We start from the raw sequence: 27,664 nt of genomic DNA on the forward strand, positions 1-27,664 counted from the left end.
ACCTTAACAGCAGTCAACACTCCTCTTTTGAACTGGCTACTACTGAAGAGGTTACAAAACTTCTCAGATGCCCACCTAACAAATTGTCCCTCGGATCCTTTTCCCTCACAACTACTATGGTCGCCCTCTTATGCTATCCTATGCTCCCTCACTCACATTTTCAATCTCTCCCCCTCTAGTGGCACCCTCACCTCCCCTCTAAACATGCGCAGATCACCCCCATACGTAAAAAGCCCTCACTGGACCCCACCAACCTGAACAACCCAAGACCCATCTCATTGCTGCCATTCACCTGTAAACTTCTAGAATGCTTAGTCTACAACAGTCTCCACTCCTACCTCAGTGAAAATAACATTCTTGACCACAAAGTCTGGATTTCGCTTGCAGCACTCCACAGAAACAGACTTACTAAAACTCACCAGCGATTTTCTAATTGCTAAAACCAATGGCCACTAGTCAATACTCTTACTACTAGACCTCTCCGCGGCCTTTGATACTGTTGACCACCCAACTCCTTCTCAATAAACGCAGTGTCCTCGGCCTTCAAGATTCAGCTCTATCCTGGTTCTCTGCCTACCTAACACTCCTTCAGCCCGAGTTCACACATATGCAAAAACACAGACATCGCATGCAGTTTGCACCCGCACTGTGGAGCTGATCACATGCGATGTTTGTGCAATGAGAGTTCAGCCATACAGTTAGTATGGCTGAACTTGCATTGGTTTCGCACACAAAAAAGGTGCAGGGACTTTTTTCCCCGCACTGGAATCGGATTGTATGGGTTTTCCCACCCATGCAATCCGATTCCTTTCCAAGCCCACACTTCACACTGCGAGCTGTCCTGGGGTGTCAATATTGCATTGACACCCACAGCAGTTCAGAGGGCAGTGTGAACTGCCTGCATGAGAGATGCGATGTTGGAACTGGCGCTGGTTTCCGCATCGCTACAGTGTAAACCTAGGCTCAGTGTTATCTACAACGGTCTCCATCTCTCCATTGCCCCTTTCTATGGGGGTCCCCAAGGCTCTGTTCTTGGACCCCTTCTATTCTCCATATACACCACCTTCCTTGGTCACTTAACTGCCCAATACCCTCTATACACCAATAACACCCAAATCTGTCTACTCCTCACCTCACTCCTTCAGGCTCCTCTCGCATTACTAACTTAATAACCGACATATCAGCATGGATGTCACACCACTTAAACTAGATCTCTAAAACCAAGCTGATGATATAATATATGGACCAATCAGATTGAACAGAGACTGCACGTGGACCTCGGAGTGGAGGGCTGGTCTTCAGGAGTCTGTGCTATATACCTGCGATTGCGCTGATGACAGCTGCAGAATTGCTACAGCAGCTTTTGCTGATAAACGAATGCAGAGGGCAACTGGGCTGTCAAAGTGACCATGCAGCTGCAGATCAGTGTGGCTCTCACAGTGCTAACCAGCAGAGCTCCACTGTCACCAACAGTTGCTCTGATTTGTTTATCCAGAGCTGTCTCCTTATCCTGATACAATGCTGGGCCAGCTGCCAGACTGGATCTCCCCACCACAACCGGTCCTCTAAAGCTTCTTTTCTTTTGGTGCCATTACATGAAATGCAGGACACAGAGGATCCAGAACACTGGAGAGAAGAGAACACTGACTACTGGGGGAGCAAGGGAAGGGTGCCCTTTATGGGTACCCTAGGCAAAAACAAGGGATACAGGATAAGAATGTAATCCCCCCCCCCCCCCCATTATAAATACTCACAATGGCAGTTCCTATTCTGATAGCCCCTTAAATAGTACAGTGGCTGCTTTACAACAGTAGGCAGGTAAGTGCTTCAAATATAAAATGAGGGTCTTTCCACAGACAAATTCACAACAGACTTTATTTGTATAGGTTGTATTCCGTTCCTCAGAGTATAACTGGTAACGCATACAGGACAGAGAAACTTCATAAATATTGGGTTTCCAGGTATATTTCAATGTCCAGGCAGAAATGGAGTTTCTCCCAATTGCTTTGTGAAGACATATTTTAGGCTGAATTGAGAAAAGTTTTGCATTGCTGACAATCCACATTCTGGAGTTCGGGAGATGCAGCAAGTTCTTCCCTTCAAGAATAACTGGATGGCTTGCTTCCTGAGTCGTCTTCTTGTGAGCCCATACTCTGCAACACACAACAACCCGCTTCATATTACATACACTCCCCATGTGTGGAGGACATCAATTAAGTATCATTGTTAAGTTATCACTTCTTTAAAGTAAAACTTGAAGTGGTTGACAAGTCAGAAGTTCATCTTGATGCATTCTATGCATCAAGATAAAAAGCCTCCTGTGTGCAGCAGCCCCCCCCCCCAATTCTTACCTGAACCCCCTCTATATCCAGCGATGTTGCAGCATTGTCTCGGCTGCCCGGGACTCCCCTCACTGGCTGAGACAGCAGCGCAGCGTCATTTGCTCACGCTGCTGTCAGTCATTCAGCCAATGAGCAGAGAAAAGGGGGTGGGGGTGGGGCTCCATGTCTGAATTGACACAGGGAGCTGTGGCTCGGCTCAGGTGCCTCCCATAGCAAGCTGCTTGCTTTGGGGGGCCAGGAGCGCCCAAGAGGGACCCGAGGGGAGGAGGATCAGGGCTGGTCTGAGCAAATTCACTACACAGAGTTTACAACTTTTTTTTTTTATTAAACATAACAAAACATGAATTTACCATCACTAAAGTGGATGTAAACCCCGTTCATGAAAGTTCATTTATTTAGAAAAATGGTTAAAAATATGGCAGCAGTTTGTACAATACATTTTATATCAAACAAGGAGACGTTTGCGCATGATAGATATAAAAAAATAAAAATAAAATAAAAGGGAGGGTGGTGTTGCACTCCTTGGGAAATAAAATTGTGTTCAAAAAAAGGTTTTGCCAGTACATGAGATATTAAGTGCAAATAGCGAAATTGCAATATTTAAAGTGCAGATGTGTCACAGTGCAAAATGTAAGAACTAAAAGTCTGGCTTAAAACCGGCAATAACCAAAAGGTAAATAAATTTGGCACATGAATGAAATGAATAAATATGGCACAAATGAAATGCTAAAAAAATAAAATAAATAGGCGACACAAAATGAGAAGATATAAAGTGTCCATATAACAAAAAGTGTAACTAGAAACACAAATGGACCCTGGTGTTAGGTCCAAAGTGCAAAGTGACGGTGTTCTATAGGAACATTCAGTGGAGGTGTTCTATAGTAGCAGCAAATAATTTTTCGTGACTATTCAGTGACAGGTGGATGTTCAGTGTATGCAACACCCGTAGGTGTGCTAAATCAATACCTTACTGCTGTAAGGTAACCAGCATTGAGAGATATGGAGGAGATCACTCAGGGGATAATGTGGGTAGTTCCTGCGCGTCCCTCCTATGGATCCTCATTGTATGCATATACCTCCTTTCCAGTGTAGTACCAGTAGATAATGCTTAAATATACACAGGTCCGCATATAAGAGAAGGGGGATATATAGAGCCTTCTAGGTGTAGTACTTAAAAATAAAGTTTTTTTTTTTTTTTTTTTTTTTTTTTTTTTTTAAAGTAACAGTATTTTCACTCACATTTGTAGCGTTAACAAAATCAATGTAAAAACGAACGCCAGGCTCGTTTCCTAACTTCACTTCCGGTGTCCGTCTGCCTGTGTCCTGTGTTAGCCATCACTGAACAGTCACGGAAAATGATTTGCTGCCACTATAGAACACCTCCACTGGATGTTCCTATAGAACAATGTCACTTTGCATTTTGGACCTAACACCAGGGTCCATTTGTGTTGCTATTAACACTTTTTGTTATATGAACACTTTATATCTTCTCATTTTTTGTCACCTATTTATTTCATTTTTTGAGCATTTCATTTGTGCCATATTTATTCACGTGCCAAATTTATTTACCTTTGGTTATTATTGCGGATTTCAGCCAGGATTCCTTTAGTTCTTTTATTTTGCACTGTGACACTTCTGCACTTTAAATATTGCTTTTTCGCTATTTGCACTTTATATCTCATATGTACTGGCAAAACCATTTTTTAAAACACAATTTTATTCCTCAAGGAGGGCAACACCAACCTCTTTTTTATATCTATTACGGGTAGTGTTTGACCCCTACGGTGTCTGCAGCAACCTTGTCTCCATCCCCCCTTTCTTACCATCGCAGGAGTACCTACTTTTATATTTGCACATGATACATTGTTACAAATTCTAATGAACGTCCCTTCTTAGGGTCCTTATACAATAATTATTTGGGATGTTGGCAACACTCCATTGAGAATAGAACAATTCTCTTTGTGGTTCACCACTTACTTTACATTCATGAAAGTTGAACTAAGCACACATCTGTAGTTTACTTCTCTCTCTCGAAAGTTCTAAGGGCCGTCTCTCTCTGGTGCTTTGTTCCTCCGTTATCAGCATGAGTCACTTCTGACACAAGCTGAACATTTGTGTCGGGAAGGGATGTTGGAGGTAGATTAGCAGGGAGCTGGTCTATTCAGACTACACCTCTGCATGTTCCTTCATTCCTCTGCCTATGAGGAGGGGGGTGGTCACAGATTCCCCACTGACAACCGGGAGATGGAGTGAAACACACATTGTACATTATATACTACTGTAATAGAGTGGATTATAGGATTTTACAAGCATATTAAACTAGGATTTATTTTTGGGGTAGGGCTTATATTGCAGCCCTACCCCAAAGCCCTGCAGTAGGTCTTATTTCCAGGGAAATACAGTAGAACACAACGATCCCAACAAATGCTGGGGAGGAGCAAAGTGGAATACTATAGTGACAGCTGAGTCTGCCGATATCACACGATGGTGGTGCCCAGCAACACTAAGGATCTACAAAAAGGAGGCTTTTTACCAAGAAAAATAAAAAATGCTCACAATCTCTGCAAAACGTATATTCCCCTATGACCGACCAATACCAATAAAAAAAGAGAAAAGACCCAGAACCCAGGAGATGGCAGCAATGGGGTGGACATGAGGGTTGGATTGACATGGATGTCATTACAAAAGTTCCGTGGCCCTCCAAGTCCCGTAACTTTATTTTAAATGATGTGGATAGAGAAAAACACTTGCAGGTGAACGTGTACAGATTATCTTACCTTCTGAACAAACTGTGGGTTCATGGTGATCTCCTGATCCATTGCCTTTAACCGGTCATCAAGGTCTATACATCGAAGCATCTGGTGAGAGAATAAACCAAAACAATGACATTTCTGCATGTCTTCAATGTAATATATATATATATATATATATATATATATATATATAGGGTAGAGATGGGTTCCTCCAACCACTAGTGGCTGAAACATGTTATAATTGGTAGCATTGTCCAATGACAGTGGTTTATAGAACGCAACATCTCCACCTCTAATTTCAGTGGTATGGGGGATTGTAAGAAAATTATTCCAGGCAGTTCTACTGTAATCCACATATCAAACACAAGGCCTGCGGGCCGAATCCAGCTTGCCATGCCGATGTGAAATCTAGGTAAGGGGCAAGGGGGGTGGGGTTGGGTCTGCTTTAACAGAATGACTGCTACAGCGCAGCTTGATAACTCTGGGAGGGCGTAAATTAACGTTCTCCTAGACTCTCGCACCTTCACGGAAGTATCCGTCACGGTAAATGGCCTGACAGCGGGCGTTTTACCACGCGATCGCTCTGTCAAATGACAGAGCGATCACTTGTAAACAAACCGGCGTTGTGTCTGGTTACTCTCTTCCCCTCACTAGTACAGAGCGAGGGAAGAGATCAAGTGCCGCAGCGACGTGGGCTGGATCTGTAGTGCCCACAGCGCTGCTCTGACCATTCCACAGCTTCATTCATCCATCCCCATTCATGCCACAGCAGTTCTCATCCATACCACTACAGTGTCTTACAAAAGTGTAATAGGTAGTCAAATTAGATTTGAAATCTATGCACTAGAACACCTGATGGCGCTCCCTGCATGTTGGGCGTCTCTATGTGGCCAGGCTGTGGAAAAGTCTCCCAAATGTGGTTCCGCCATAAATAAATAGTACATTTTTTTCCCAAAAAATTGCATTTGAAAGACTGCTGCGCAAATACAGTGTGACATAAAATATGGGAACAACCACCACTTTAGTCTCTAGGTTGTCTAAATATATATCCACCATTTTATTCTCTAGCAGTTTCCCCGCTTACTTACCTCCTGATCAATATTATGAAGCATAGCTGGATTGTTGTATTTCTCTGGATTATCATGAAAGCACACCATGCCATCCTTCTGATTAATACTTGCAAATATTTCTCCATCTTCTATCTGAAATAGGAAGACACTTTAAATCAAAAACACAACGGATGTCATCATTCCTTGGAGGAGGAAGAGGAAGAAGAGCCAATTACCCATTTGCAGCCTGCTCTGGAGCCCATGGGTAATGCTACCACTCCTGGCTCTACCACCTATTGTCAAGCACTCCCTCTTCTACACTGCCGCCACTGCTAGCTAACATAGGGAACCACATGACAAGGACTGGAGTGTGCAATATGTATATAAATCCTTGTTACATAGGTTAGTCAGCATAGGTATTAGGAAGGGACTTTAAGACTAGTTAGGTTTAAGCTGGAATTTCACATTAAGTTCACAGCTGAACAAACCAAATAACTAATAAGCACCAATACACCTTTTCTTCATTAGGCTCTGGTGAGCCCAGACACAGGAAAACAGCCATAAAAAGATAAAATTCAATTCATAGTGTTGCAAATGTGAAACCCCACTCCCATTTTAACCTCTACATGCAGGGATAAGATTGAGTTTTTTTCAGGGTAAATGGGGGAACCTAAAAATTACAAATTATATTATATAAAATTATAATATCACACAAAATGTCACAAAAAATAAAAAAAATAAAAAATAAAAAAAAAAGGGACAATATCTTACCATATACAGAACATATTTTTCAGCTTCCTGAGCACCTGATAGCTGAACTCTACTAGCCATGTCTTGTAGGGAGAGGGTAAGAAACGTCTGTAGGAGGGAATAAAACACAGATTAGATGACTGCAGCCCAATTCATATATTCTCCCCTTTGCTGCTCAGAGGCAGCACTGCACCAATATAAGCCTAGGTTCACATGTGTGTTGGAGCCCAGCGTACAGAAAAATGCGCACATTTCTCGTGGGTAAAGAAGCCCATTCAACATGCACGCCAAATGCGCACACAATAGGGTGAACCTAGGCCTAAAGTGGGAATAAGGTTAATGGTAAATTTGCATTTAAATGGGTCTCGAATTAACAGTATATTTGGACTCCTCATTTCTTCCTTTTTGGTCTGTTATAAATATGATTTTAATTGTATATTAAGTTTGTTCGATAAGGAAAAAAATAAATAAAATTGATATTCCTCTATAGATACACTGATGTGTGCGCATTGTCACCCTAGGACAGGAAGTCTGTTATGTGCAGGATCACCAGGTGAAAGAGGGGGGGAAAAAAACCTGGAAAGAAATGCAGACACCATCTCTTAGGAGTGGTAAGCTGGAATACAGTGCATTCAGATAGTATTCAAATCCCCTTAACACTTTTTTTTCCCAATTTTATTATCCAACAGCCTGATGCTACAGTTGTTTAAATTCACCCCCCCCCCCCCAATCTACACAGTACCCCATAATGACAAAGTTAAAACATGAGAAATAGCACATGTACTTTAGTATTAAGACCCTTTACTCAGTACTTTGTTGCAGCACCTTTGGCAGCAATTACAGCCTGGAGTCTTTTTCGGTATGACGGGACAAGCTTTGCACAAGTGGATTGGGGGATTTCCTTGACATTGTTCTTTGCAAATCCTCTCAAGCACAGTCGGGTTGGATGGGGACCATCACACAGCCATTTCAGGTCTCTGCAGAGATGTTCAGTAGAGTGCAAGTCAGAGCTCTGGATGGGCCACTCTAGGACACTCAAAAGGGTTATCCCTAAGCCACTCCTGTGCTGTCTTGACCATGTGCTTAGAACAGTTGTCTTGTTGGAAGGTGAACTTTTGGTCCAGTCTGAGGTCCTAAGCGCTGTGGAACAGGTTTTCATCAAGGATATCTTTGCTCCATTCAGCTTTCCCTCAATCCCGATTAGTCTCCCAGCTACCGAAAAACACCCCCACAGCATGATGCTGCCACCATGCTTTACTGATGAGATGGTATTGGGCAGGTGATGAGCGGTGCCTGGTTTCTGTCGGACATGTTTAGTATTGAAGCAAAACAGTTCAATCTTGGTATCATACCAGAGAATCTCGTTTCTCACATTCAGATTCCTTTGAGTGCTTCTTTGCAAACTCCAAGCAGGCCTTTTTGTGTTTAGCACTGAGGGGAGACTTCCGTCTAGCCATTCTGCCATAAAGCCTAGATTGGTGGAGGACTGCAGTGATGGTCATTCTGGAACTTTGTCTCAACTTCACACAGGATCTCTGGAGATAAGTCAGGGTTACCCATCGGATTCTTGGTCACCGTTCTTACCAAGAGCCTTCTCCTCCAATTGCTCAGTATGGCCGGGTGACCAGCTCTCGAAAGGAACCATGTTGTGGAAAACTTTTTCCATTTGACAATTGTGGAGGCCACTGTGCTCTTGGGAACCTCCAGTGCAGCAGACATTTTTGTAGCCTTCCAATCATTCTGTCTGAGCTCCACAGACAGTTCCTTTGACCTCACGCCTTTTGCTCCCATACAGTATGTATTGTCAGCTGCAAGGCCTTTTATAGAGAGGTGTATGCGCCTTTTCAAATCATGATTTAAAATTTAAGTGGATGAACATAGCCCTAAAATACCTAGGAACATACATTCCCCCTAAATGGTCCCAAATATTTGCACTGCAACTTCCCACCACTGCTGAAAACCGTTTGGACACTGCATAACAAGTGGCACATGGGCCTACACTCATGGTTCGGCAGGTGCAATATCCTCAAGAGGAGTATCCTCCCCAAATTCCTGTACCTCCTACAGCAGAGGTCTCTTCAGCAAGGCCCTCCAGCTGTTGCAAAACTACAAGTCCCATCATGCCTCTGCGAGCCATGCTTGTAACTGTCAACCTTGCAATGCCTCATGTGACTTGTAGTTTAGCAACAGCTGGAGGGCCACCAGTTTGAGACCCCTGTCCTACAGGCCCTGCCGATCCATATACCCTCGAATTACTTTGATCAAGGGCAATGTTCGCTGACTTTATTTGGGCACATAAATGACCAAGACTGAACAGACGACAGCTCTCACTACCCAAACTGTATGGAGGCCTAGCGGTGCCAAACTTACGAAAATACCATCAACCAGCCCAACTGACCAGACTCATTCTGGTTGCTTCGAAGCATCCCATTTCCTCACTCATAGTAGGTGGCGGTCACTATCCGAACTCATAAGCCAGCTGTCCTCGGATCACTGTTGGAGTTGCCAGGAGGATCAGGGAGAAACTGCCACATCCTCTGGAAGACAATCCAGCACAATATCCAGAAGTTTACTGAGTGCCCCATCCCAGATGACCCAGCCTTCTTCCTGCTTCACGCCTCCAACATTCCAAGCAAAACTTATAAAAAAATCATTAATTTGACATCTCCTAAACGCCGCCAAGGCATGCATCCCTTTATGCTGGAAATCCACACAACCTCCATCCATAGGCCTGTGGTTCAAAAAAAGTTTAGGAAAACAAAATGGAGCATCTTATCCTCGTGGCCCACCATCAACGCAAAAGTTACACTAAGACGTGGACAATCTGGAATACGTTTGCCCTCTCAGATGAGGGACGAGCCCTCTTTGAAAGCGACATGGCAGATTAGAACAACCCTAGTATAGCCATGGTAGATGTCACTGACCTACTGGCGCTATCCCCCAACCATTCCTACTTTTACTGGAGAGAGGGAGAGGCACATTCATTCCCCCCCCCCACCCCTATTTCTCCCCCCCTCCCTTTTTTCCCTTCTCTTCTAATTTTTATTGTGTTGTTTCTATAGATCTATATCTTACTACCGGCTTATATATGAAAAAGTTGGGGCAAGGTCCACGAAACCACCTATTGCAACACACTGAATCCCGGTGAAAACTGGAGTTAGTACTTACCGGTAACTCCTTTTCCGGTGGTCTTCCAGGACAGCCCTTGAGAGATGGAGCTCCTCCCATCGACACAGGAAACACATTGCCACAGTTCAAAAGGCGGTCCCTCAGGTCCCTGGTCAGTCATTCACCAAGAACCGAAGGATGGAACTGAAAAACATATAAACCATAACAGGTAATAACATTAGTACATCACTACAATCAAATAAAGGGTGGGATCGTGCTGTCCTGGAAGACCCCCGGAAAAGGAGTTACCGGTAAGTACTAACTCCAGTTTTCCCAAGTGTTCTTCCAGGACAGCCCTTGAGAGGATCCCCAAGTACTTACCAGATTAGGGGGGGACCACGGCCTGGAGGACTTTCTTCCCAAAGGCCTGATCCTGACTAGACATTAAGTCCAGTCGGTAATGCCTTGTAAAGGTGGAAAAGCTTGACCATGTGGCTGCTTTACATACCTGCTCCGGGGTGGCACCAGCTCTTTCTGCCCAGGATGCAGACAACGCTCTTGTTGAGTGAGCTTTAACACCCTCAGGAGGATCTCTATTCAAGGCCTTATACCCCTCTGCTATAGCTAGCCTAATCCATCTAGCTATGGTTACTTTTGAAGCTTTCTGTCCCCTACGCTGTCCGGAAAAAAGGACAAAAAGGGAGTCTGAGATTCTGAATGGATTTGTTATTTTAAGATATTCTAGAATACACCTCCTCACATCCAATAAATGAAAACGTTCCTCTTTCTCATTTGCTGCATTTTGACAAAATGAAGGGAGGACAATATCTTGGGACCTATGGAAACTAGATGCTACCTTTGGTAAGAACCCAGGGTCTGTCTTTAGAATGACTCTGTCTTCTAGGATCTGTAGGAATGGTTCCCTGATGGAAAGTGCTTGGATTTCACTGACCCTACGGGCTGAAGTGATTGCCACCAGGAGAACTGTCTTAAAGGTAATAAGCCTTAGGGAGGCCTCTGAGATAGGCTCAAAGGGTGACCCCAAGAAAGCTTTTAGCACAACTGCTAAATCCCAGGATGGGACTTTTGTGATTCTGACTGGCTTGCGTCTAGCGACTGCCTTACAGAATCTAGCGACAAAAGGATTTTCCTGTAAGCGTTCATCTAGGTATACACTTAAGGCAGCTATCTGTACTTTAATAGTACTTAGGGTTAAACCCTTGTTTACACCTTCCTGTAAAAACTGTAGAATATTAGCCGTATTTATGTCCCGGCCATTCAGCCAGCTATTGAATTTTTTCCAGACTTTTTTGTAAATAGCTCTCGTGACTGGTTTGCGACTCTGTAGTAAGGTCGCAATTACCTCGTCTGACAGGCCCTTACTCCTTAAGATTTCCTCCTCAGTAACCACGCTGACAGCTTCAGTGTGGCGACCTGCGGATGGTAAAGAGGTCCCTGCGACAGGAGGTCCTGTCTGTAGGGAAGTCTTAGAGGCGGACAGTCTGTCAATTGTAGCAACGTTGTGAACCACGGTCTCCTGGGCCAAAAAGGTGCTACTAGAATCAAACAGGTTTTTTCCTTGAGGAATCTTGCTAGGACCCTCGGAATGAGATGAAGAGGGGGAAATGCATACGCCAGACTGAAAGTCCATGGAGTTTGCAAGGCATCTACCGCCAGGGGTTGATCTCCTGGGTTTAGCGAGAAAAAATTGGGAACCTTTGCATTTTTCCTGCTCGCAAAAAGGTCTACCTCTGGTTCTCCCCAGTGAGCTGTTATGAGATTGAATGCCTCTGGGTGTAAGGACCATTCTTGGTTCGAAATCCTCTGTCGACTCAAGAAGTCCGCCTTGTTGTTCAACTCCCCTTTCAGGTGAACTGCAGAAATGGATTCCAGATTGGCTTCTGCCCACTGGAGAATGCGTCTGGCTACCAACATCAAACGAGGACTTCTGGTTCCTCCTTGTTTGTTTATGTATGCTACAGCCGTCGTATTGTCTGAACGGACTTGTAGATGGTGACCCTGTATTGCGGGGTGGAAAGCTAGAACAGCTCTCAGGATTGCTGTTAGTTCTTTCCAATTGGAAGAGAAACATTTCTCCTCCGGGGTCCACTTGTCCTGGACCCAGCTTGAGCCTAGGTGGGCTCCCCAGCCCCAACTGCTCGCATCCGTTGTTAGTGTTGAAGTGATAGGAAGGACCCAATGAACCCCTTTGTTTAGGTTCTCCCTGTCCTTCCACCACCAGAGGGAGCGTTTTACCCTTGAGGGGATCGATACCTCCTCCTCCAGATCTCTGCCTTTTAATTGTTCTAACAGAAAACCCTGAAGTTCTCTTTGATGGAACCTGGCCCATTGTACGGCTGGAATGGCTGCCGTCATAAGACCTAAGACCGACATTACTTCCCTCACCGTACACTTGGGGCTGCATTGAAGAAAAGATATTCTCTGCCACAGATTCAAAATCTTTTCTTCCGGCAGTATAATTTTCTGATCTACAGACTTGATCCAGTACCCCAGATACAGGATCTCCTGTGTTGGGGTTGTCTTGGATTTCTCCTGACTGACAATCCACCCTAATCGACTCAGACTGAGTTGAGTCAATTCTAGGTCCTGAGAAAGACGACTCTCTGAGTGGGCTGTTAGGAGCAGATCGTCTAGGTAGGGGATAATTGAGACTGATTGAAGCCTCAGAGGAACTAAAGCCTCTCCGAGAACCTTGGTAAAGATTCTCGGAGAGGATGATAGACCGAAGGGAAGTGCTCTGCACTGAAAGTGGTAAACCTTTGTGTCTATCTGCACTGCCATCCGAAGGAATTTCTGGCATTCCTCCCTTATTGGAATGTGCAGATAAGCATCCCTTAGGTCCAGGGTTGCCATAAATGTCTCTTTCTGCAGGAGATTCTTTATGGAATAAATGGACTCCATCCGAAATCTCTTGTAACGGATGGAGCGATTCAGTGGACGGAGGTTCATAATTAGTCTGAATCTCCCTGACGGTTTTCTTACCACAAAGATGTGCGAGTAAAAACCGTCCCCTTGTTCCTGAATAGGGACTGGTGTCAATACTTCTTGATCTACCATTTCCCCTATTAGTAAAGGTAAGGCCCTGGCCTTTTCTGAGTGACTTGGAAGCTTTGTCACCAGAAACTTGGAAGGAGGGTTGCTGTGAAATTCCAGCGCATGACCCCTTTTTATTATGTTTAAGACAAACTCGTTCGAGGTTGTCTCTTCCCATTGAGGAAGAAATTTGCTTAATCTTCCTCCCACAGGAACCCTGACGTCACTGGGGTTTGGGATCCTGATTGGGGCGGCTAAACAGTATGCCCCCTTTTCCTTTCCCTTTATGTCCCGACCAATGTTTTTTGGGGGTTGAACTCTTCTCTGATTTAGAGGGTTCCTTAAAGGGACGAAAAAATTTTCTTTGAAAATTTTTCTTTTTTGCAGGAAAGGTTTTCTTTTTGTCCGCCGTCCTTTCTAAGGCGGAGTCTAATTCAGGCCCGAAGACTAAGTCTCCTGTAAAAGGGACGCTGCACAGGCGGGTTTTAGACGCCGTGTCTCCCCCCCAGGTTTTCATCCATACTGACCTCCTTGCTGCCACTGAAAGTGCTGCAGATTTAGCCGTAAATTTAACGGAGTCCGTGGAGGCGTCAGAGATGAAACTGGTGGCCTTAAAAAGCATAGGGAAAGATTTCAAAAGCTCCCCCCTAGGAGTGCCTGCCTTTAAGTGTTCTTGTAGTTGCGATAACCAGAACTCCAGGTTTCTAGCTACACAGGAAGTGGCTAGAGCTGGTTTTAAGCCTGCCATAGAGGCATCCCAGGCCCTCTTTAAGACAATGTCTGTTCTCCTGTCCATGGGATCTTTCAGGTGGCCCATATCCTCAAAGGCCAGATCAGCCTGCTTTGAGATTTTGGACAGAGGGGCGTCTAGTTTTGGATTTTTATTCCAGACCGCCTCTGGGCTCTCATCAAAAGGGAACCTTCTCTTAAGGGATTTAGGAAAGAAAACCTTCTTGTCTGGTTCAGACCACTCCTTAAGGACAAGGTCAGAAAGCACCTTATGTATAGGAAAAACCCTTGCTTTCTTTTTCCCCAGAGCCTCATACATTTGATCATGTCTGGATAACTGAGTTTCTTCCTCCTCAATTTCCAGCGTATCATAGATAGCCCCCATTAGCTCATCTACTTCCTCGAGAGATAATCTATATTTTGAGGCTTTAGATGCTGCTTGATCCTCTTCCTGACCCGAGTCAGTGTCAGAGGATTCGGGGCTAATCAACGTGGGGCTAGGCTCCCTGACCATACGGGGCTCCCCTGAGCTGGGTGTTGTAAGGCATGGTGATGAGATTATAGTTGTTTTACTCGTGGAGGCAGCTGCAGCTGATCCCACGTCAGTGATTAACTCCCGGAGGGACTTAAAGGTCGACGCCATTTCCTCTTTAAAGGAGCCCAAAAACTTTGCTAAAGGGGAATCTGCCTCAGATTTAAGCAAGCTTGCAATGCATTGCTTGCATAGGGCTTTGTTAGAGCCAGAGGACAACCTATTCCCACAATTAGGACACTTTTTGCGGCCTGTCTTGTCTTCCCTTGGCATCTCTTTAGCCTGAAAATAAGAAGACAAAGGATTTCTTAGCGTCAGCACCATGTCCCTCTTAGAATCACCACTAACAAACAACCTCACTGTGAGTAAACCGCCACCGTGGGGTACTACAGGGCCCAGCCTACAAACACCACCACTCCACCAGAGTAATAGCATGCCCAGCAGCCTACCTGGGTTTGGCTGGTGCCTGTCTCCGCCGGAGTATCCTGGGGAATAGCCTCCATGGTCCCCCTCTGACGCTCCGAATCCCGCCGCTAATCCGGTATAGCTGGACGCTGGTCGGGCTTCACAGGCACAGCGCTGGCTCTCCCTCTCCTCCTTGTACCCTTAGAGACCCGGAACCGGAAGTCTCGGCACGCAGTGATGACGCGGTTCCGCCGGAAGTGAACGCTCGGCGTCTCCGACCCCCTGCAACGAGGAGGGAAGATGGAAGGTTCCACTCACCACTCCTGGGGGAAACCGGCGTCATTCTGCCCCTGGCCACCTCGGCACTGGAAGGAGGAGGGTAACGGGTCTGCTCCGGTTCAGCTGGACGGTACCCGAGCCAAAGAAAAAAGGTATGGACCCAAACTGCAGCCATAAACCAGGACCCGGTCCCTTAGGCTTGCAGGTTCTCAGGCAGCCCCTGAGAGGGGCCTCCAGGTTCCTGGCAACATGTTCCTCCGACGGAGGAAACACAAATGACTGACCAGGGACCTGAGGGACCGCCTTTTGAACTGTGGCAATGTGTTTCCTGTGTCGATGGGAGGAGCTCCATCTCTCAAGGGCTGTCCTGGAAGAACACTTGGGAAATAGCCATTTCATGATCCAGGTGTAGAGGTTTACGACCAATTTTTGTCCCTCCAACGGGATGATATCTGTGAAGATCGATATACGTGATTGACATGCTATCCTTAATTGCAATTGGAAATATTGGATATGTTGATTAACCTTGTCCTATACCACTGTATCTCTTTTGTAATGGAGGATGCTGTTTTATGCTTCTTTATATCTTTATATAAGATTTGAAAAAAATAAAAAAAATAAATAAAAACCCTTTACTGTGGTCTTATTAAAAGAAAATGTATTTTTTCCCCCAAAGTGCGCTTGTAAGACCGCCGCGGAAATACAGTCTGAGAAAGTATTGCAACGACCACCATTTTATTCTCTACGGTGTTACAAAAAAAAAAAAAAAAAATGTTTGGGGGTTCCAAGTAATTTTTTTTTGTTAGAAAAACAACTTGTAAACACCAAATCTCAGAAAGAGGCTCGGTCCTTAAAGGGGTTGTAAACCCCTCACTGTTTTTTCACCTTAATGCATTGTATGCATTAACGTAAAAAACCTTTACTGTAGCAGCGCCCCCAAGGCAAAAAAAACAAACAAAAACACAAAGCCTTACACTAATTTTAAGTGGTTAAGGGAACTGTAGTATCAGGCTGCAACACAAGATTGAAAACCGTGAAGGGGGTCTGAATATTTTATGATTGCACCATATATTAAATATTCATAACTGTTGCAGATATGCGTGGAATACTTGTCTTGTATTGAAGAGTATATACACTTGGTTATATGTATTTGAGGTCTGTAAATTGTATTCTCTTTGTGCATATGGAAATAAAGCATTATTTTATTTTATTTTTTTAATATTCCTTACTGTGATGGGGTGACAGGTCTGCTGCTCGGATTTTAAATTCAGAAAAGACCTTGCCCGACATAACAAGAATGCTTTGATTGCTCATACTGGTCCACTGATCCATAAAAAGGACCACAAAAGCTTAAAGAAAAATTTGCATTCGTATAACCAGAACTGAAGGAAAGTGGTTAGCGTGACAGCCAGGCATGTAGCATTTTCTGGCAAACAGGAGCCATGGACTACTTTTCTTTAACATGACTATAAAACAAAAATTATAGGAAGGAGTCTGCAATCCACTATATTTAACTAGTACAGATCGCTTCCTCTAGCCACATGGTCAAGCGGACACCCCCCTCCTTTACAATCTCTCGTAGCTTCCAGACTCCCCCCATCCTAGTTACCCAAACCCCCACTAGCATGCCAATCCTCACTTTTTCCCCATACCAACCTTCTCCCCTCCTTTTATGTCTTCACTCGTGCAACATTTTCCCCAACAACCTACAGCCCCCCCAGTTAATTGAAAACATCTGGGAGTGATAGTACCGCTGACTATAGCGACACAGATGTGCCTCACTGGGGTCTCATTGTACCAAGACACCTAAAATGATCTTCAATGAAAACTTTATGAAATCACTACCTTACCGATATGCATTCCACGATTCTGCTATATCTTTATACTGTAAAATGTTCCGAGTCTTTTAAAAATACAAAAAAATGTAGTTCTTTAAAGGAAAGTAGAAACACTGCAACCCAGATATAAAAATAAAACCTAACATTTTAGGAAACACATTTCCTCCATGTGTTATATGAGCCTCATTATCTGGGTTAGAAAGGCTACAGACTGGGGTGAAAGGTGCGTGGTCTCTTACTTTGGTAAGTCTCTGAATATTCTTTTTGTACAGGGAGGACAGACACTGTTTCACCAGCCCCATGTTATTGTCTCTTGTAAAGGTCTCGCCGTGTTTGTTCACCAGGTTCCGCAGCTCTGCCGGGTTGTTGCTTGAATAGACCTGCGCTAGCTCATGGTAGGCATTGCTAAGGGGCTGCAAAACAAAAAACAAAAGTCAGTGAAAATGTCCATGCTTAGGGACTATCAAGCCCACTGCTTTTGCAGTGCATGGAAAACCCTGCCAGTATTTCTGCCATGCATTTAGGTAGGCACAAAAGCCTCTCAAAGACTGGTTGTTCATAACTGCCACAGATAAGTACAGGGGGTCCCCGGGTTACAAAGACAAGGACTGTAGGTTTGTTCTTAAGTTGAATCTGTTTGTAAGTCGGAACAGGTACATTTTTTAAGTAGCTCCAGCCAAAAAATCTATTTTTAAGCTTTTTGAATAACATAGGGAAGGGTTATCACCCCTGTAACATTTGTTTAGCTGTCTGTGCCCCTGTACAGAAGATTTCACCTCACTTTCTATCCCAATGATAATTGGATTTTGAAAATTTTGGGCTGTTAGGGAAACAAGGATTGGTGATAAAGCATCAGTGGAGACACCTTTTTCCCATATTAACTCTTACAGGAGAGAATTTCCCTTCCTAGGGGTAGATTTCCTCTCACTTCCTGTTATCTCCCTCCGTTTGTAAGTAGGAGTCATTTGTAAGTCGGATGTTTGCAAGTAGGGACCCCCTGTACATGAAGATTAAGGCCTTGTTTACATGGAGCACACTATAGCGTACGCCTGTGTTTGCCTGCCTTGGGATGTAGAGGTGTTATGTGCATATCCAAGCAGCTGGTTGGGACATGGCCACTGCTCCCAATTTGACATCTGTGCAGGTGCATGGCCTCAAACACACAATGTCTGCCTTCGGGGCCATACGCCCGCATGGATGTCAGAGCAGGGGCTGTGTTCCTGCTTTCACTGAGTCCCAACTGACTTCAGTGGGGCTGCCTGACTTCAGATCAGAACAGTTATGTCGCATGTGAATGACGCCCATCAAAAAGGTTAGCACATTCTCCCAATCATTAGACCGTATGTAAAACGTACTGAAAGTTATGCAGAGAATTTCACTTAAAAGTGACTCCATACCTAGAAGTAATATCCCAATCATGTGTCAAGCCCCCATGACATTGGAAACCAGGCCAGCAAACACTGCATTGTCCGAAGGTAGAGTTCACATACAACATGTATTGCTCATTTTTTTAATTATTTTTTGAGTGCTAGAGCAGAAGACTGAGGGTGGTAGGGCAGAGTTGCAAAAATTGAGAGATATGCCTGTTGCAAACGGTCTTTAACCGCTTCAGCCCCAGAAGATTCTACCCCCTTCCTGACCAGAGCACTTTTTGCGATTCGGCACTGTCGCTTTAACTGACAATTGCACGGTCGTGCGACATTGCACCCAAACAAAATTGACGTCCTGGGACCACTGGCATTAATACAGAGATCAGAGTGGTTAAAAATACATTGATTACTGTAAAAATGTCACTGACAGTGAAGGGGTTAACACTAGGGGGCAGTGAAGGGGTTAAGTGTGTCCTAACTGAAGGGGGATGGTGACTGTGCAGGAAAGATAACAGATCGCTGTTCATACAGAGTATGAACAGACGATCTGTCACACTTTCCCTCAGAGAACTGGAAACTGCGTTTAAATACAAAGTTCCGGGTTCTCAGTGTCTCAGCGGCGACCGTTGTTGGTTGGCCCGGCTGTACCATTCTGCCGGAGTACAACTGTGGCGGCTGGTCGCCATGTGGTTAAAACTTCATATTCACTCAGTATTTAATAATTTAATATTAAGCGCCCAAAATGTCAAAAGCACCATGCCAATATTACTGAAAACCTGTCTCTTCAACCACTAGCCTGCAATCCCTCACTATTACCTGAACTTGGAGAGCCGGAAATAGAAGTGACCTGTAACAGCTCACCTTAATGAATCTACCGACGATCTGTGAGGTATATTTAGGCAGAGGTTGAACTTTTCCTAGAAGGATCAAAGAAACTAGGATATACTTTTTATAAGATTCCAACATGATGTGACTGACTGCCATGGCCGGCGTTGTAATTGCCTGGAGATGAGAAAACAGATGAATCAAGTTATAAAAGAATGATTTATGAACACATGCTTGGTTCAGGTTACCTAGAACAGATTCCATCTTCCACAGCTTGCAGGACTTCGAAAAATGCAAAGGACCCTCAACTGACCAGGATTTAAAGTGATACTAAAAAGCTTTCCTTATTCAACCTTACCAACTACATAACTATTTTACACTGTCCCTTTTTTGATCAACTTTATTGCTATAAGAAGGGATGTTGTTCATCCCTTGTGATGGTAATAAAGTTTATTTTATTTTTTTATCAAAAGAGAAATACAAAAGCATTACCGGTCCTCTTTATGAAGAGATGTCCCTCTCTGACCTCCAAATCTATATCAAACCAAGATCAGCTTGATCAGATGCTTGTACAAACCGGTAACTGCTTGTAAACAAAGAGCCGAAACAGGAAGTGAAAATCCTTCTCGCTTTCCGTTTCTGATCTCGGAGAGGGAGGAACATCAGTTCATCTGTGTATTGCAGCTGATGCTGCTGGTTGAAGTGGTTCCGGGCTCCATGAGGAGATGGGAGACCCCGGAATTAGCAGCTGGAAGGAGAGGGGGGTGCATCCCCTTTCGTTGCCTGTAGAAGTGATCAAGTGGCTCCACAGCCACTCAGATCACTCCTACATGAAAGATCATTGGCTGTTGAAAATGTTGATACCATGATCATGCCTGTAGCTGCAGGTATCATCCCAGTATAACCACTTCAATCCGAGGATGTCATATAATGTCCATCCAGGGAGAAGTTGTTAAACTTTGCATCGACAAGTAATAAAATGTTCCCTATGAAAATGATTAAAAGCACTTTTTTTGTACACCACTGTTACCCTTCATTTGCATTATATAAAGAAAGAGATTTCACCTACCTGTTCATAAAAATAAAGTGCCCTCTCAAAGTTCTTTAGTCCTGTGTAGATCATGCCTCCATAGTAGTAGTAGCACAGGAAGGGTCTAGCATCGTAAGCACCGTTTTCTTTACAGATGTCCATCATATCTACATCTAAATAAGCTAGTGCTGGCTTAAAGCATTTTGCTAACAAACAGAGCTGTAAGGATGGGAAGGAAAGCAGAATTCGATTTTAATAGATCTGTTTATTTCCCAACAAATCAGTTCATTCTCAAAAACACAAGTAAAATAAAATTCAACTTTAGAAGAAAAAAAAAAAAAACACACACACCTTCCCGCTGAGGCCACTTTTCAGCGCTTTGAATGATAATTACACCGTCATGCAACTCTGTACCCATATGACATTTTTATATTTTTTTATTAGACAGCCAGGGCATTCTTTTGGTGGTATTTAATCACCGCTGGGTTTAATTGTTTGGTGTTTTTTTTTTTTAGTTTGGCAAAAAAGAAATATATATATATTTCAGTGAAGGTGGATTCTCCATACACCTGACAAATGGTCCATGAACTACTGCTCAATCACTTCAATTAGATTTGCCTCACTGGGTGCGTTTCATTATACTGCTACCCAATGGTGTACAAGTGATCATTTAAAAACACTGCTTTGCCTTAAAGCGGAGGTCCACCCTAAAGTGGACCTCCGCTCATCGGAACCCTCCCCCCTCCGGCGCCACAATTGGCACCTTTCAGGGGGGAGGGGGGTGCAGATACCTGTACAGTACAGGTATTCTGCACCCACTTCCGGGATAGCGCTCTCTGCGGAAAGGGGCGTAGATTACACCCCTTTCCGCAAGTGCCCCGCTGCCTGCTGGGAAACACACAGATCCCAGAGGCAGCGGGGAGCGTCCTTATTGCGCAGCGCGATTCGCGCATGCGCAGTAGGGAACCGGGAAATGAAGTCGAAAGGCTCCATTTCCTGATTCCCATACCCAAGATGGCGGCGGCAGCACCCGACAAGACGATCTAGAGATCGGCTTCGGGTGCCGACATCGCGGGCGCGCTGGACAGGTAAGTGTCACTATTTTAAAAGTCAGCAGCTGCAGTATTTGTAGCTGCTGGCTTTAAAAAAAAAAAAAAAAAAAAACGCGGAGTCCCGGCGGACTCCCGCTTTAAGGACTTTTTTTTCTAAATTAACTTTATGGCTGATAGATATTGATGCATTGCATTAATAAAGTAGCTGCTAAATTTCTGCAAATGTTTGCCAATTCTATTAAGAGTAATTAACCCTCATATTCATTGAAATGCCTCAGTAGTAACCCTGATTACTTCACTTGATTTTTTATATATATATATATATATATATATATATATATATATATATATATATATATATATATATACACACACACACACATTTTTTTTTTTATTTATAAAATTTAGCAAACAAGCTTTTTTTTCTTCACTTACGGGCACTGATCAGTGTACATCATGTGCTGAAACAGGCTTGCCCTGCCCCCCCGGTGCTTGTACCGACTCACCACTTCCATCGGTGAGTTGGTCACAGGATCCGCCAGCCCCCGGATGATACCATCGATATTTCCGGTGGACCAGATCGTCCCCGGAGTCTCTATGATCGTTCGGAGGCCGGGCGCAATGTTATGACGTCACGCCCGGCCTCTGCATTCAAAATTAACGCCGCCATTTTGACTGGGAAGCCAGGATCTTTTTTTTATTTTTTTATTTCAGGCTTCCCAGCCTAGAGGTGAGATATGGGGTCTTATTGACCCCATATCTCAGTGTAAATAGGTCCGATCGTGCCATATTCCTATTACAAGGGATGTTTACATCCCTTGTAATAGGAATAAAAGTAATCAATTTTTTTTTTAAAGTGTCAAACTAAAAATAAATTTTTTTTTTTTGTAACCCAAAACATGTAACCAGTAAAAGAATTGAAAGTGTCGCCTATGGGGATTTTTAAATACCAACGTTTGGCGCCATTCCACGAGCGCGTGCAATTTTGAAGCGTGACATGTTGGGTATCTATTTACTCAGCGTATCCTCCTCTTTCACATTATGCAAAAAAAATTGGGCTAACTTTACTGTTTTTTTTAAGCATGAAACTTTTTTTTTCTAAAAAAAAAAAAAAAAACGTGTTATAAAAATAGCTGCGCAAACACCATGCGAGATAAAGAGTTGCAACAACCGCCATTGTATTCTCTAGGGTCTTTGCTTAAAAAACATATATAATGTTTGGGAGTACTATAATTTTCTAGCAAAAAAATTATGAATTTTACATGTAGGAGAGAAATGTCAGAATTGGCCTGGATGCGAAGTGGTTAAAGTAGTACAGCTCTGATTAGTAAAACATGCCCTGGTCATGAAGGGGGTAAAACCTTCCAGAAGTCAAGGGATTAAGTAATTTTCAGGCCTAAAACAGCTGTTTTTTGTGCCCTTTACTGTATATCAGTCTGGGGTTAAGCTTTACATAGAAGATTATAGCCATGACCCTGCATTCTTACCTGACAAAGATCTGCATGAACTGAGGTCAGTTGATTTGTATTCATTTGCATCTTGTCTATGGCTTGTCTGAGAACGCAGATACCTCTCAGGGGCTGTCCAGTTTAAAAAATAAATAAAAAGAATTATAAAATATTTGTAATAGAACGTAACATCCTGTCCTTTCATGACCTAACAGATAAATTCATGGTACTGGCAAGATATTGGTATGCTTTTAATTTTTTTTAGCTCAATTATAGTTTGGTTACAAATTTAAAACATGTCCTATACATACTGTGATAATAAAGTAGAGATCTAATCTCACGTACCTGCTTTCTTTCCACAAGTGCATTTGTTAACTGATGGCATAAACCAGCAACTGCTCAGAAAGACAAAAGAACTAATGAATATAAAAAAAAGGAAAGAAACTACAATGTTACACATATAAAAAAAAAAATACAACTTTATAAAGGAGCAATACATACAGGTGTCTGTAGCGTATCTAATGTGTTCTCCATTACAAGTGCTGATAAAGAGCTGGACTTGAGAAAACAGGGTCTCAAAATCAGGAATACTGGGCATGGAAAATTTGACAAACCTAAAAAGATAGAAAAAATAAAATAAAAATAATAAAACATTGTCACTCCAATGTTGCCAAATTATATTGTAAAACTTGTATAAGACATTTGATGGTTGTCACAGCTAACTAACCAGAAAATTAAGCTATTGTTTTTTTTCCATTCAAAATGAAGTAGTATTGTATTGGGTTTGCCATCTATTAGCTTGGAGTTAGCAGTCAAATTGAGTTTAAAAATGCAAGCTTTGGGGACTTACATTGGTCCCTTCATTAGGCTTTATTCAGGGATGCAAGGGATACAAAGTTTGCATTTTATTAACTTTGGCTGGCCAACAGAAGATGTCACCTAAACTCCAAACTCTGATAACAACCCAAATGACTCCAATACTTCTTTCCCAGAACAAGCAGAAGACCGTATTGATCAGACAGGTTTGATGAGGAGGGACTAAACGACTCAAAAAGTATTTAGAACAGAACGCTCTAATAGGTCACTTTCCATCACATGATCACAAGAGGATAATCAAGAAAGGTATTTGGGGAAATTACCTATTAAAAGCCAGGGTTGAGATATCCTGACAAAGAAAATTGACCAATCCACCCTCTAGTGGAATGGGCACAGATTCTCAATGACCATGGAGACCTGGGTGGCACCTGGCTGAAACAAAATTGAAAGAGGCTCTCTCTACCAGGTCCTGGTTTCTGATTTACAAGTACTTCAACACCTTTAATGCTTTGATAAAATACTGGGGGCTATTACTACAGTCACTGACAACAAATAAGCATCAGATGCTTATTGTGTTTACTAACACCAGTGCTGGGGGGGGGGGGGGGGCATCATTGCAGTGATTGACACTAATGCCAAGAGATATTATTGTAACCAGGAAATTGTGCTGAGCACAAAGAGGGGGAAAAAAATTAAATAAAATTATATTATATATATATATATATTAGTTTTTTTTTGTTTTTTCCCCTCTTTGTGCTCAGCACAATTAACTGGTTACAATAATATCTCCACAGGCCACTTTATTAGGTACACCTGTTTAATTGCTTGGTAACAAATCGCTAATCAGCCAATCATATGGCAGAAACTCAATGCATTAGGGCGTCTAGACGTGGTGAAGGGGACTTGCTGAAGTTCAAACCAATCAGAATGGGGAAGAAAAGGGAGTTAAGTGACTTGGAACATGGCATGGTTGTCAGGCACTTGCATATCAGTCGGTCTGCCCGTCGGTACGGGGGCCAGACCCTTACAAACCAGTCCATCGATATGGGTCAGGAGAAGTTAATGAGTAACTTGGGACTTTTTGCTGCACAAACATTGAATGCCGTGGCAAAAATCACATCTGCATTGAAGTTTAGTTCAAAAATAGAATATGTAAAGATAAATAAATAATCAGTGCAGACCCCCATCCCCGTCAGGAGAGGCGAACGTATGAGTGAGGGCAAGCAGATCAATGGTCTTTTCCTGTTGACATCGTGATTAGCTGTGATTGGACACGGCTGATCAAGTGGTAAAGAGCCTCAGTCGGAGGCTCTTTACCAAGATCGGTGCAGCAGTGTGTCAGACTGACACACCGCACCACCGACCATCGCGATGCGTGCCCCCACGGGAGCGCAGCGGCTGTTATCCTGAAGGACGTCATATGACTCCCAGTCAGGATAACTGAACCACCGCCCGGCCGTCATTTTGCTATAGGCCGGGAAGTGGTTAAGGCTGGATTTAAACCTGAGCACAGCATTTGAGTTTTTCCGGGCATTGTTTTGAGCGCTTGAGTACAGCGTTTTAAAGCATTTGAGCTTTAGGTGCATTTTTTTTAAATTAGTCAATAAAGCAAACTATCATCTGTTTCATTGCTATGTTTTTCACTTTTTTTTTTTTACTTGTTTGTAAGGAGTTAAGGATTAGGGTTTAAGGTTAAGGAGTTTATTATTTACCATCGTTCGGTTAAAGTTTAATATTAGTGTTAAGGTTTATTTTAATTATTTATTTTGTATTATTTCATGAAATTATTGTATTTGAGATGAAAAACACTCAACAAAAATGCATGAAAAGCGCTCAAATCAAGCATTTCTATGGAACAAAAAAAAAAAAAAAACACACCTCTTCAAAAATGCACAAATCTGCCCAATTCGAGCTACAAAAAAAAGCTCCAGAACGTTGAGCTTCAGGCGACTTGTAGTGAAGATGTGACCCAACTCCACAGGCAAATTATTTTCTCCTCCAGCGTTTTGGAGCTTCAGGAGGTGTGAATGGGGCCTCACACGTTGTTAGCACACTTTGTACCTTACAGCCAGGCACGCTTTATGTAAAATAAGGACAATGTTATATTCCGGCAGAGCAGGAAAACTTCTACTTACAAAACAGCGAGGACCCCCAGAGAATGTTCCTGCACATCGAGGGCCCCCAGCACTGTGTCCAGGTGCGAGAGGTTTTTTGCTAGCAGCTCCCCGCTTTTGTTGATCAGCTCACACAGCTGAGTCATTTGCCCTGAAAGAGAGATCTTTGTGAGGTTTATAGATCACATCATATTCAATAAATCATTAATTTGGGGGGGGGGGGTCGTCACACGAGCAACACACAGCTTCCACTACAAAGTTAAATGTTTGGAAGGATCTGCTCTATGTCCCCATTATGTATATGAGGCTTCACTGATCTAAGCTTGGAGTAAATAAAGATGTTGGACACACCTGGCTCTGTCTATAAGGGGATGGTCACACCATGTCAGAAGACACGTTTTTTGTCCTCAGAGCATAATGTGTTTTATTTTTATGACCGCTTCCTTTTGTGAACACAGGGAGCGATCAGTACCAATCACTCACGGTGTTCATTCATAAGAGAAGCGTAGTAAGCACTACTTACTATGCTTCAGTCTATGAATGAACAGGAGCCTCTGTGCAGCGCCTCCTGTTCATTCATACTGCAGGGGAAGAGGGAGGAAGAGGAGGATATTCATATGGGTTCTCTGGCCCTCACAGTGGAAAAGAGCGGTTTGTGTGGCTGGGGTGGCCTATTACTCTAGGCTGTATGGGGCCCCTGTGATTTCTAACAGCATCCCTGCCAGACTGAGTCTTGGCTACTATTGTCTTGTTAAGGGAGGATGAATAAACAACTCTGATGGAGAATGGCGGAGGCTGTGATGAGGGGAGACCGGTGACGGCACTCTGAGGGGGGGCCCCCCCGAGTGGGAAAGCTGGCGACACTGATGGGAAGCTATGTAAAGAGCCCCCTCCGATGGGAGCAGGAAGCAAAGGGAAGCCCCAACAGGGATGATGTATAGCAAAGCTCGGCCATTAACTTAGCAATAAACTGTTCTCTCTCCACAAACAGGAAGAGGAAGTGATGTCACAGGTGTGTGTGATCCCGACCCCTACATTCCTCCTCCTGATCCCGACCCCGACATTCCTCCTCCTGATCCCTACATTATTCCTCCTCCTGATCCCCAACCCTACATTCCTCCTCCTCCCTACATTCCTCCTCCTGATCCCCAACCCTACATTCCTCCTCCTGATCCCCAACCCTACATTCCTCCTCCTGATCCCTAACCCTACATTCCTCCTCACCTTACTCCTCCTGATCCCTACATTCCTCCTCCTCCGACCCCCTACATTCCTTCCGATCCCTTCACTGATCCCTACATTCCTACCAATCCCTTCAATCCTCCCCCTCCTTCCAATCCCTACACTCCTCCCCCTCCACTCCTACCACAATCCCTACATTCCTCCTTCTCCTACCACCGATCCATACACAGTGTAGGCCCTGTCCACCCACAATGAGGCAGAGTGTGTGTAGAGGGAGGGGGATGGGGCACTCTATACACTCAGGTAGGGAATACTGTATAGTATGTGTGGAGGCCACAAATGAAGCACAGTATACACCAGGTAAAGAATGAGGCATACACATATGTAAATAGAGGAATAGTAGGAGGCACAGTACACCCTCAGTCAGGAATGATGTACACAGTAATAGTCTGAGGAGTATACAGGGATTGTATGATGTGTATACAGCTGCTGTATACAGGAATAGTGTGAGGCGTATCAAGGAATAGTATACGAGGTGTATACAGTGGGGTGTATATAGAATAGGTATATGAGGTGTATACAGTGGGGTGTATATAGGAATGATATATGAGGTGTATACAGTGGGGTGTATATAGAATGGTATAGGAGGTGTATACAGTGGTGTGTATATAGGAATGATATATGGGGTGTATACAGTGAGGTGTATATATAATGGTATATGAGATGTATACACAGTACGGTATGAAGTACACACGGAGGTAGGCCCAGCCGTCCCCGCCCTCCTATCTCTCACCTTGGGAGGAGAGCTGGCGGACGCTGGTGACGAACTGCTCCAGGGCGGAGGCCATTGTCCGGGGGTGTCCGCCTCCCTCCGCGGTGAGGCCGGTACCGGAGGAGAGCGGAGCGCGGGCTGAACTCACTCCAATACTGTCAGCGGTACCCGGATCTCGCGAGACTTCACCGGCCGGGCTCGCGATGACATTCCCGC

At 43.8% G+C, this 27,664-nt stretch overlaps 1 protein-coding gene across 1 annotated transcript; it reads right to left on the reverse strand.

The window, feature by feature from the left end:
* Positions 1–1,857: 1,857 nt before the first annotated feature.
* COPS3 (COP9 signalosome subunit 3) lies at positions 1,858–27,646 on the reverse strand. The gene is made up of 12 exons (XM_077449497.1): positions 27,470–27,646; positions 25,516–25,645; positions 23,066–23,178; positions 22,910–22,959; positions 22,604–22,696; positions 20,104–20,283; positions 19,071–19,211; positions 17,079–17,252; positions 6,916–7,002; positions 6,184–6,297; positions 5,120–5,200; positions 1,858–2,153 (listed from the first exon to the last, which is right to left on the reverse strand). The coding sequence occupies exons 1-12, from the start codon at positions 27,522–27,524 to the stop codon at positions 2,100–2,102; spliced, it is 1,272 nt and encodes a 423-aa protein (XP_077305623.1). The 5' UTR covers positions 27,525–27,646; the 3' UTR covers positions 1,858–2,099.
* Positions 27,647–27,664: the final 18 nt, after the last annotated feature.

The sequence above is a fragment of the Lithobates pipiens genome, unplaced genomic scaffold, assembly GCF_037356315.1.
Source record: "Lithobates pipiens isolate NorthernLeopardFrog02 unplaced genomic scaffold, aLitPip1_a1.2 Scaffold_22, whole genome shotgun sequence".
Taxonomy (NCBI): domain Eukaryota; kingdom Metazoa; phylum Chordata; class Amphibia; order Anura; family Ranidae; genus Lithobates; species Lithobates pipiens.

Excerpts from the sequence above, each read along its gene's own strand:
- COPS3 (XM_077449497.1), bottom strand. The coding sequence starts at position 27,524 with ATGGCCTCCGCCCTGGAGCAGTTCGTCACCAGCGTCCGCCAGCTCTCC. Across the intron at positions 25,646-27,469 it reads CCGCCAGCTCTCCTCCCAAG|GGCAAATGACTCAGCTGTGT; the intron begins GTGAGAGATAGG and ends TCTCTCTTTCAG. Across the intron at positions 7,003-17,078 it reads ATATTCAGAGACTTACCAAA|ACGTTTCTTACCCTCTCCCT; the intron begins GTAAGAGACCAC and ends TCCCTCCTACAG.